This window comes from Zootoca vivipara, chromosome 6, assembly GCF_965207765.1.
Source record: "Zootoca vivipara chromosome 6, rZooViv2.hap1.1, whole genome shotgun sequence".
NCBI lineage: Eukaryota > Metazoa > Chordata > Lepidosauria > Squamata > Lacertidae > Zootoca > Zootoca vivipara.
In genome coordinates, this window is record NC_142589.1 from 52748361 (window position 1) to 52759572 (window position 11212).

An 11212-nucleotide genomic window follows, 5' to 3' on the forward strand; every position below is an offset into this window, starting at 1 on the left:
TGTTTCAATCTACTGGAGAAGGCAAGAATGCAGTGCTCCATTCTGCCTGAGCTAGGAGGAAGTGGTAGCTGGGGATTTAATTCAATAATTAGCTGAAGAAGAGTGACATTGCCCCAAGTGAGGCATTCCATCTTTAGTTTGTGGACAGGGTTAGTGCATCCACAATGCCCCATGCCCTGGAAAGCTGCTGACTGGGCTACTGTAATGTATTGTAGAGGGCTTCTTCCACAGGCACCTGGCTGGCCATTGTGAGAAGAGGATGCCGGACTAGATGGGCTCTTAATTTTCACTGTGTCCTGCGAAGGCAAACCTAATCAGTCGATGAGACAGGGTGGAGCCTTCTCTGTGGTGGCGTGGCGCCCCAATTAGAGAATGCTCCCTCTCCCTCCTGGTTGACTAGTGCTTAGGAGGAACCTGGGTGAAACTGAGGGGGGGGACGCTTTGCCCAAGCACTAGGATGAGCCCAAGGGGGCAAACGCTTCTCTCAGCTGCCTCCGTTGCTGCTTGTTTATGGAAGGTGCTTGGCTGCTCTCTCCTTTGGACACTTATGATTATATTAATAACTATTAATATTAATAACAATAGTACTTATATTCTTAGCACCTACTAATAATAATAGTTAATCACAACTGCAAATGTTGGGGTGTTAGGCTGCGACCGAGCATCCTCCTCCTCTTATTTATAGCAACTATTATGTTACTAATTACAACGGCCGCTTGGGGCGCGGGTGTGTCTCAGACGGTTCCACGTCCCCCCACCCCCTCTGTCCAGGATGACGCGTGTGGAGGGGTCGTGCCTCCGCCGCCCCCCAACTCGGTCCGGTTCTCGGAGCTTCACCAGGCTAGCAGGAGAAGAAAGCAACTGCGCAGCCGCAAAGTGGCGAGCCCCTTAGCACGCATCGGGCAACGAGACACATAGGCGGACTCCGCCCCATGGGAAAGCCGAGGCGAGATCACTCTACCACTTCACACACCTATGATCTGCAATTGGCGTCCGGGAGCCTAAACTTCCTGTAAGGAGCGGAAGCAGTGCTTGCCCGGGACTCTCTAGGGCTATCGCCTCTCTTGGCTTTGTCCTGGAAGGCGGCGCAAGTCCTTCCGCCCCGAAAGCCGGCGCGGTGCAAAAGTTGCGTCATGGCCATGGTCCCCGTGCGGGACAGCAGCGCCAGGCGAATGGAGGGGATCGGCGAAGCGGCGAGCGTCGTCGTGTTCGCTTGACTGGCTGAGCCGCTGGGCGGAGAGGGTCCGCCGCCGCCCTTCCTTCTGCGCATGTACAGAGCGCCTCTCCTGCTCGGTCTGAGGCTCCGGCGTTGCTGGTGCTGCTCCTCCTCCTCGTCCTTCCCGGTCAGACCTTGGCGCGGCGGCGGCGGGGCTGCTGCTCCTTCTGAGGAGGGCGCACCTTCCTCTCCTGGGCTGCCGGACATGGCGAGGGTCCCCCTGCCGATGCCTCTGCCGGCTTCCGGGCCGGACCGTCAGTCGGCGCTGTTGGCGGCAGCGTCCGCGCTGCGCGAGGGCGGCCTGGTGGCGCTGCCCACCGACACGGTCTACGGCGTGGCCTGCCTGGCGCAGGACTCGCGGGCGCTGGGAGCCGTTTACCGCCTGAAGGGCCGCGCCGCCAGTAAGCCCCTCGCTATCTGTCTCGCCGACGTCGAGCACGTCTACAGGTGCGGCGGGGTCGGCGAAGGAGGTGGGGGGCTTGCAATTGAGGGGGGTGGCCCTCCCTCCGCCTCTCCTCCTCCTTCCTTTGGCGAAGCAGGGAAGTCGGTGGATAGGGCCCCCGATCGCTTCTGCCCCTTCCAGGAAGGCAGAAACCTAGGCAAGGCCCCCACACCTTTTGGCATTAAGGTGTATCAGCTGATGAATCTTTTTATTTCCAGCGGCTTTTTAAGTTAAAAAACACAAGCGCTGATTTTATTTCCTTCAGAGTAAATAACGAGCGCCTCCAGTTAAGTATTAGTCTGGCAGCCCACCCCTTTGTTTTGCTGCTTGCCTTTGGCTGCGTGACACGAGATGGGCTCACCTTGTGCATACTTTCTTCTCCTTCCCCTTCTGTAGGTACTGCAACGTCTGCGTGCCTGACAAGCTGCTGCAGGAACTCCTTCCTGGGCCAGTGACGCTGGTTCTGGAGCGCTCGGACACCCTCAATAAAGACTTGAACCCCTTCACCCCAGTGAGTCTTGGCTAGCAAATTCTATGTTGTTGTTGTTTAGTCGTTTAGTCGTGTCCGACTCTTCGTGACCCCATGGACCAGAGCACACCAGGCACTGTCTTCCACTGCCTCCCACATTTTGGTCAAACTCATGTTCGTAGCTTCGAGAACACTGTCCAACCATCTCGTCCTCTGTCGTCCCCTTCTCCTAGTGCCCTCAATCTTTCCCAACCTCAGGGTCTTTTCCAGGGAGTCTTCTCTTCTCATGAGGTGGCCAAAGTATTGGAGCCTCAGCTTCACGATCTGTCCAAATTCTATAGAGACCCTTTTACCTTTTGGAGAGCTCAGTTTCCCAATAGGGTGCTTACCAGTTGGGTGTTGTGCTTGTGCTCTTAGGTTGACATCAGAGTGGACCTTCCTCCACTCCAGGCTAAAAGGCAAATCTGATTAGTTGGGAATATTAATGGAGATTTTTATTTTCCTCGTGATTATTTTTTTAAAGCTATTGCAGGACTGCAAGTCTGAAGCTAAGCATGGCTGCTTCTTTTCCTGTTTTAGTTTCACTAAGTTATGTGGCCTGGGAGGGGTGGCTGCATTCTGAGATGGGTGGGATAAAGGTGCAACAGACTCCTTCTTCCTGTCCTATCCAAATGAGCGGGGGTGTATGCGAGTTGTTCTCGCAGTGCAGAGTGGGGAAATCTCCATACCAACCTGCGCACAAGATCTGCTAGGGATGCTCTTCATGACCTGGTGGTAGTGGACGCCTGACTAGTTAGGATTTTCTCTGTGCCTGTGCCTTAGGAAATGTCTTGATCCCCCTTTCTGTTGCCTAGCCTTTTATATCATTATTCCAGCAGGCATTTAATTTGGTGTGCTAAGGGTTTCCCTGTGTTTTGGTAGGTGAACGTCTTGTCTTATTTGCTGCACCTGCCCTCTTAGTGTTTTTTTTACTGAATTTAACTTGTTTTGGACTTCACTATAAGCTATCCTGAATGCTGTATGTGCAGTGGAAAGTGGGGCATATACTGTATATGTATGCATGCTTTCATATACATGCATGTATAAATATCCTACCTTTTAAAAGTATATATACATAAAAGCTAAAAGTAAGTAGTGGTACTCATTCATCTCTTCCTCTCCCCCACCCTGCTTTTGTCACAGTTAGTTGGTGTCCGCATCCCCAGTCACTGTTTCATCAGGGAGCTGGCCAGGGAGTGTGCTGGTCCTCTGGCCTTAACAAGCGCAAACATCAGTCAGGGGGAGAGCTCCCTCACAGTCACGGTAAGGGCTGCTTGAAAACTCCAGGACGGGATGATAATGTGAGCCTGGGTGGCTCTCTAAGTCCCCAGGGAAGGGCATTATGTTCCATTTTGTTCTAATTGGCTTGCTCCCCTCAGAGGGTAAAGCCACTTTGTGTGTAAGCAGGAGCTAATGGTACCCTCTTCTCTGTGGCTATTGGCTATTAGCATCTTGTGGCGCACACTGGCTCAGGAGCCTGCTGAGCTCTTATGCTCTTCTTCTTTTGTATTACAGGAGTTCCAAGAGCTCTGGCCTCACCTGTCACTTATAATTGATGGGGGCCCCACTGGGGACATCCATAGACCAGAGTCCCGCCTAGGCTCTACCGTGATTGACCTTTCTGTTCCTGGAAAGTTCAAGATCATCCGGGGAGGATGGTAAGCCTCAGACAGCCTCCTCTCCACCTGAGTGGCATTTGTAGGCTGCAGAGTTGTCTTCCTCTGAATAGGATGGAACTATTTAGTCCCAGGACAAAGGTCCTTGGGGTGTGTGTGGTGGTGGTCTTAAAGGAGGTGGGCTCCTCCTGCAAATGATTCCCAGAAGCACACCTGCTTACTCCTGCAGGTGGAGTGCCTTATCAATTGGGTCAAACCTCCTATTTTGACTTTGCATTTACCAAACAGATGATGCTAAATTAGCCTTCGAGAATATTAAGGTGCAAACAATGCAGATTTTGTCCCCAACATCTTACTCCTTCTTTTCTTTTCTGCAGTGCACTTATTCAGACCGTTGAGATCCTGGCAGTCAAGTATGGCCTGACAACTGAGCTGCCTATATGTGGTAAACTCACACAGTCTCTGGGCAAGTAAATGGTGTGTGGCATATCAGGAAGCTGTTTGCAAGAGCCTTGTTCTGGAAAGTATAACTCTGCCCTTCTTGGATGCAAAGGGAGCCTCTTTCCCAGTTGACATATGTGACTCCAGAAGGATCTGGCCCTGCTGGGGGTGAAGTATTTTCTCCTTCCTGGCATTTCCTTTTGGATTTAGGGAGGGACACACAGTTCTGTGCCTAAGTATCCCTCTCTTTTAGGAAGTCTGTCCTCTCTATCCCTTGAACACTTGGCCTGGAGGGGTTGAAGCATTTGAACAAGACAGTGCAGCTGACAATCATGGAGTGTATAGAAAAGCAGGAAGATGCATTTTGAGGGATCCTCGTAGGTGGAGCTTGCCTGTGACCGGGGGGACCAAGCTGCCTTGAACCCAGCTCTACTGAAAACAAAGACCAGACCAGCCACTAATGGGCAAGCAACAGGCTGCGTTTTTGACCAATATCATTAAAATGGAAACCTGGTGCATGTTGGCCTCCATGTTTTTTAGTATGCCGGGGGGGGGGGGAATTCTAAGACTGGGGGGAAATTACCTATTGGAGGGTGACATGCAGTATCGATAATCATAGTGGTGTAGGATTAATGGCAAAATGAGAATCTAGCTCATTTTCCCCATGCAACCACTGTAGAGCTCCCTTAGTAACTTTGCCTGAACTGCAGGCAAGGGGCCCAAACAGCACACTTGCTCGTCTTTCCAGCCCAGCCCCCAAACTATTCATAGGCTGGAGTAGACTCTGCAACAAGATATTAAGGAGCAGTCTCCATTGGAAGCAAACGCCAAAACTCCACGCCCCATTAGGTCACTGGGGCATCACTTTTTCTCTTCTTGCTGCCTGTCTTGAAGGAATAAATGCCAACACCAGTGAGGTTGTTGTTTTATGGCAAGACTGGGTGCATTTCTGATCATTGGAATTCCAAAGACATAATACAGCATGTGGTTTCTGAGAACTTTCATGCATACACAAATTGTCTAGGTTTTGTTTTTTTAATAAGGGTAGGGCTCCATTAGGTTATGTTTGCTGGGAGCAGCAACAGGGTAGAGGTCTAAGTAGCAGTGGCAGCAGAGAAGGAATAAATATCCCTGGAACTGAATAGCAACAGGGATGTGCTGTTCAGTTTAGCACCCCCTGCAGAACTCAGATTTGAAATGAATTGTCCTCTTGGCTTGCAACAGGCAAAGATATTTATTATTTTAAGGAAAGCTGAGGGCTTGGAGTGAGGAGGATTGCAAGTGCACTAGCCCAACTATATCTGGGGAGTTTTGCACAGTTGTATATCGGTGTGCTGCCCTGCAGGAGCATAGCAAACCTCTCAAGAGGTATTTCAACATGAAACACAGCTCATCCCTCTTCACCCAGGTTCCAGAAACTTACAGCTCTGAGAGCAGCTTCCTCCACCTGAATGGCTACTAGCTTCTCTCTGGGCCTCTTCATGCCCTGGAGAATCAACCCTTCACAGCTTGTTCACATGAGCCACTGCTCTTTCTCTTTGCTGTAGTGCTCTGCCCACCTACGGGTTAGTTCCAGGTACATGTCCGGCTGGCGGGGCAAGTAGTCCAAGTAGAGCCGGGTCAGGGTCTTCTTGGGTATGGCCTTCTCGATCTGGGTGCCTTCGTGCCATTCATTGAAGGACGTGATAGAGACTATCTCAGGGCGCACCATGAGGGCGGCCTCCAGGGCCGTCTCGTAGTACTTGCCGTTTACCCTGTGCCGTGTGTTGTGTTTGTTCCAGGCACGGATGCTGGTGTCAATGTAACCAGGGCCCACGCTGGGGATGAAGAGGAGGTTGTTGGAGTCACAGAAGGCCTTGATGGCTTTCCAGTTCTGGTGGGAGGAGCCGTAGGAGAAGCCGTTGGAGGCAAAGTAGGTGTAGAGCCCGTCGTAGCCGGCGGACAGGATGTCATGCTTGTGCCCCTCCTCCACCAGCAGGGCGATGAAGACGGCATCGTAGGGGGTGTTGCGCAGAGAGTGGGAGCCGGAAGGGGTGAGCAGGTTTGCCCATGCTTCAGGTGGTGTAAGGTACGAGTCATAAATATAAAATAAAGGCAGCCTCTGGCCCATGCTGGTCTTGTATCTGTAGAAAGCATCGTGTGTTCCATACCTGCCAAGATAACAGGCTGTTTAATGCCCCACATTTGGCTTTATAAGTCCACAAGCAGCCTAGAGAAACTTGGTCCTGCTCTTAACAGAGAAGGCAGGTTGCCTGGTATTTCCCTGCTCTAAATGTTGCATCAATACCCTCTTCCCTTCCAGTTTCTCTGATTCTCTGTCTGCCAACAGATACCCAGTGAAAGCTGAGCTCCGGCACTGGGGTCCTTTGACAGGAAGACTGAGCAAAGAGCCAGCTTCTCCCCCTTCCAGCCAGCCTGCATCAATATCTGAAGGTTTTTAGGTTTTCATATGAGAGGGCCTTTTTTCTCCAACCAAAAGAGCAGATTGCCACAAATTCAATAAGTAGCATTTAAAACTTGCAGTTTAAACCCTCTTTATTTATTAAATAAGCAACGCTCATCTTCAGCGCTGAGTTCTTGGGTTTCACACAGGCAAAAGTGGCCCTTTGTTCTATGCAAGCCTCTCAAGGGTAGGAATGGCCTCACCTATCTTTTTAACCATTTGCTTTCCAAACTGGCCACTTTCTTGTCATTTGGACTCTGGCTGTTGTCATCTTTGGGCCTCTGAATACTTACTTGTCTATGATATATTTCACGTTGCTGTGCAGAGTGTTGTCGTCACGCCCTTTATATGGCTGTATGTGGAAGGTGACCTGCAGAAAAGGAACACGGGGCAGCAGCAGTTATGTGGCACCCCCAGCCACACAGTGGGCAGCAGCAACTGCAGGAGTAATCTCCCACCCCTGCTCCCACCTACATAAGTCCTATCCCTTCACCACAACAGTTAAAAGTTGTTAAAGGAAGGTGGTAGACTCTCCTTCACTGGAGATTTTTAAACAGAAGTTGGACAGCCACCTGTCATGTAAGATTCATTCTTTGTTCCTCCTTATGTATCAAAATCAGTTTTGGGGGTGGAGAGAGAAGAGACTGAACTGTCACAGGCAGGCATGGCTCTGTAATACTATTTTTATTCCATGAACTTCCAGATTTCCCCACTCCATTACAAGGCTTCAATCAGGGAGAAGCTAACCAATTAACAGGGACCCCCTGTAGTTCCACTTTGCACTGTGGATGACTGCTCATGAATGGAACCCCCGCCAACCCTGGCTGCCACATAGTTGGAAGCAGCTGTCATAAAACTCGCCTAATAGCCCCAAGCAGTGGCAACAACAGGCACCTGGATTGCGTATCTGTGTGCGGCGTCCAATATGAAGGGCACCAGGCTCTCAGAGGGCTCACCGTGGTCATCTGCTAGGCCAGGGGGGTACCAGGACAGAACCACGACTCCTGCAGAGACAGAGAGGGTTGTGCCCACCTGCAGGAGCTAAGACTGCCTTCAACATCTGGCCGCTTTACAATCTGAAGATGATGATGCCCCCCTTAAATATGGATGCTGAAAGCCTGTTAGGCCAAAAAGATAGTCAAAACCATTGCACCTACCAGCCCTCAAATAACTAACCTTCCCTTTCTTCACTTGACGCATAGAAACTATGGAACTCCCTCCCACAGGATGCAGTGATGGTGACCAACTTGAATGGCTTTAAAAGAGGTTGAGACAAATTCAGGGAGAAGGTTATTGATTGCTAGCCATGGAGGCTATGCTGTGCCATCACAGCTGGAGGCAAGCAATGCTTGCCTATAGCGGTTGTCCAGTATAGCAGTTGCCCCCGAATCCTGCTTGCAGTTTCCCACAGGCATATTATTGGCTCTTGTGAGAACAGGATGTTTGGGTCTCTTTCCTGATCCCTTGTTCCGTGCCTGTCAATAGCAAGACATTTGGCCTCTGCAGCAAAAGTGGTGATGGGGGGAGGAGGGGGAGCTGTCCAGGACAAGGCGGTGCTGAAATTTCATCTGAGGTCCAGATGCTAAAATTTCAGACTCCAGCCTATCGGGGTTGCCTGGAAACCCCAGAGGGGGGGGGAGGTCTTTGGCTTTGGATGCCGCTAGCGCAGATGTGGCATTTCCAACCCCACCTCCCACCGGCCAAAGCCAGACGAGTTGCTGGCAGGGAAGGCTGTTATCCTTTGAGGAGCTTCCCCTTTGTGATATGAGGGATATTTTGCGGCCTTGGATGCTCCCAGAGATTTCAGCAGCCCCTAATTCAAGGGGCAGCGAGAGGCTTTATGGGGCAGCTTCTGAGCGGGGGTCGGGGTTTTGTAGGGGTGCTCGGTCTCTCGATCGCCCTCGCCAGCGCGGCCAGTCTGCCACCCCTCCCCCGGCCTCATTCCTCTCCGCACCCCTAACCCGCGGTCGGTTGGGGACGCGCTCTCACTGACCGATGGCGGCGGCGCGGAGCTGGCGCATGTGCTCCTCCAGGACGGCCGGGTCGCGGGAACTGTAGGGCCCGAGGGCCGGGTAGTAGCTGGCTCCGATGTCCTCGGGGGGGCTGTGGCGGCCTTTCGGGTAGCTGCCCGCGAGCTGGGGGTCCCAGTGGGGCACCAGCACGTGGTCCCAGTGGAGGTAGCGGCTGTCGAAGCGCGGCGTCCCGTACCACGTGTAGTAGAAGACGTGCAGCGAGGAGGAGACGGGCAGGGGGTCCAGGTTGGGCGTATGCTGCGCCCCAACTGGGGGTGCGGGGGAGTCGGTTTGGGCGGGGGTCTCCTTGGCCTCTTTCTCCTCGGGCCAGGGCCCCGGGAAGCGGCGGCGCCGGGGGTCGTCGAGGGGGGGCTTGAGGGTGCGCAGCGCCAGGAGGGCCCCCAGGACAAAGAGCGCGCAGAGGAAGAGCGCCAGGCAGGCGCGGCGGCGCAGGCGCACCATCCCGGCCCTGAGCCCCAGCTGCCGCCGGCCCGGACGGGCAGCCTCCCCGCTAACGGCCCAGGCGAGGCGCCGGCGCGGCACTTGGGCCCGACTGCCTCCCGCCCTGCCCTCCCAGGTGGAAGAGCCCAACGGGCGGCAGGCCGAGCGACGCGTACTCTCCCCCCCGCTCCCGGCCGTTGGATGGTACGGTCCATGAATAGGGGCGGGGTGGGAGGAGGCCGGCATTAACCTTTCATTGTCCAGCCAGACTGTTTCGCTGGGCCTGGGTTAAGGCACGGCAGCTCCTATTCCAGGCACGGGCAGCTTTTTTCAGGAAAGGATGGGCAGGGCGCCCGAGCGACAGGACCGGGCAGGCCGCGAGCCTCGGAAAGAAGGGCTGATGGCAGTTATTGCAGCGATGACCGAAATGCTGAACAGACAGCTCCCTTGCACCAGTAAGGATACCCATTAGAACTGTATAAGCCCTATTCGGCTGCTACCGGTATGTCGCCAGAGGAGCCCAGCAAGCCTCTTTCTGCCGTTGAGCCATCTAGCTCAGTCTTGGTGGTGCTGGCTGACAGGTGCTCCCTATCCCTACCTGGGCCTTCTGGATTCACGTGGGTGCGCTGCTTAAGCGAGAGATAGGTGCAGCTCGCTCTTCTCAAGAACATGCTTTTTTAAAAAAGCGGGGAAACAAGAGATTCTAAGAGGGCAAAACACAAGTACAGTACAGGTTTGCCAGTCAATTCTGCAGCTGTTGGAGAGCTCCTCTGCCTTGGACATTGCATTGACGGACAACAGGATAGCAAATCTCTTGTTCCCAGCCCTGGTGCAGCTCCGCCCCCCAGGTCAGGCCTTACCTGGGGGAGGAGAGCAGGAGAGCCAACGACAATGCTGCCGCCGCCACCCCACCCCACCCCCGCTGCAAGGAAGCAACTTTTCCGCCCCACTCCTAACCCTGAACTGTGGCACATGCTGAACTGTGGCACGTGGAGGGTGCCCTCTGTGCCTCACACCCGGTGTTGCGTGGGCATGTGGTCCGACGCTGCCTGTTCCTTCTGGCACCACCTGGAGTCTGGTCCTAAAGTTCTAACTGGTGCAGAATGCAGTGGCTGGATTGCTGGCGAGCAGCCAGTGGACAGCAGGTGTGACCCCTCTACAAAAATATCAACACTGTCTGCCCATAGGTTCTATTTCGTTGCATGGTTATACTTCAGCTTAGAGTAACTTGAAGACCACTGGAACCTTTAAATCCCTGTCCAGTCACTGAGGAGTGCTGCTAGTTGTCCCCCACACCTGCCCCATGTTAGTTGCCCCTACAAGAGATTAGCAGAGAGTGTCTTCATATAAAGAGGAGTTCCTTCCACTCCAGGGGTGATGAGGTCCTCTGAAGAAATATGAATTGCTTGGGCTGAGGAGGAGCAAGGTTTCAGTCTGGGTCTTTCCAGGGATGAATTACTAGGTGTGGTGCTTGGACTCAGCTGAATGAGTGCCCTGGCAGCCTTGCATTGCATGCAGAGAACTGGAGATGCCAGAGGAGGAAAGTGAATTGGAGCTGGACTGCTGGGAGGCACACACCCTATCAGTTTCCCTGCATGATATTGGAGAGGACATCGTCTGCCGGATCTTGTGATACAGGTCTGCTATAGTGGGAATCTTCTACACAGGTCTCTCTCACTGGCCACTCCCTTTGAGGCTGGTGGCCAGGGAAACCTGGGCCTTACTATTGCCATTCTGTGTGCAGTGGGGCTCTGTTCTGTTCTCACAAGGGATTCCCTGCCAGATTAATGTCTGCTGGGTGACGCTGTTGCACATCTTCTGCCTACTCCATTGTTCCTCTAGTTCTGGACCTCACTTTACATGATTAGCAGAGTTCACCAGATTAGTGGCTCCCAAACATTTTCAGGTCATTGCTTCCTTGGTTCCATAATTCCACCCCCACCCCCCAGTACCTGCTACCCTCCCTATAAAAAAGCGTTCTGAATGGTGGTTTGCACAAGCACAACCTACTAAGGAAATCAACAGTGTGATCACAATTTAAAGCAGTAACAATTGCACATTTATTCAAAATCCAATTAAAACTATTTAGTTTA

General features: G+C 52.9%; 2 protein-coding genes across 4 annotated transcripts; one reads left to right on the plus strand and one right to left on the minus strand.

Moving 5' to 3' along the window:
- Positions 1-1072: 1072 nt before the first annotated feature.
- YRDC (yrdC N6-threonylcarbamoyltransferase domain containing) lies at positions 1073-4741 on the plus strand. Its single transcript, XM_088672159.1, has 5 exons — positions 1073-1663; positions 2055-2169; positions 3310-3429; positions 3682-3824; positions 4160-4741. Exons 1-5 carry the CDS (start codon positions 1269-1271, stop codon positions 4254-4256), a joined length of 870 nt encoding a protein of 289 aa, XP_088528285.1. The 5' UTR covers positions 1073-1268; the 3' UTR covers positions 4257-4741.
- Positions 4742-5438: 697 nt separating this feature from the next.
- MANEAL (mannosidase endo-alpha like) lies at positions 5439-9564 on the minus strand. 3 transcript variants are annotated; one of them, XM_088672158.1, is made up of 4 exons: positions 8660-9260; positions 7623-7670; positions 6960-7036; positions 5439-6373 (listed from the first exon to the last, which is right to left on the minus strand). In XM_088672158.1, the coding sequence occupies exons 2-4, from the start codon at positions 7629-7631 to the stop codon at positions 5737-5739; spliced, it is 723 nt and encodes a 240-aa protein (XP_088528284.1). In that variant the 5' UTR covers positions 7632-7670; positions 8660-9260; the 3' UTR covers positions 5439-5736. The 3 variants fall into 3 exon arrangements, with proteins under 3 accessions (XP_088528284.1, XP_034976302.3, XP_088528283.1); XM_035120411.3 differs by having other exon boundaries at positions 7561-7670; XM_088672157.1 differs by lacking the exon at positions 7623-7670 and having other exon boundaries at positions 8660-9564.
- Positions 9565-11212: the final 1648 nt, after the last annotated feature.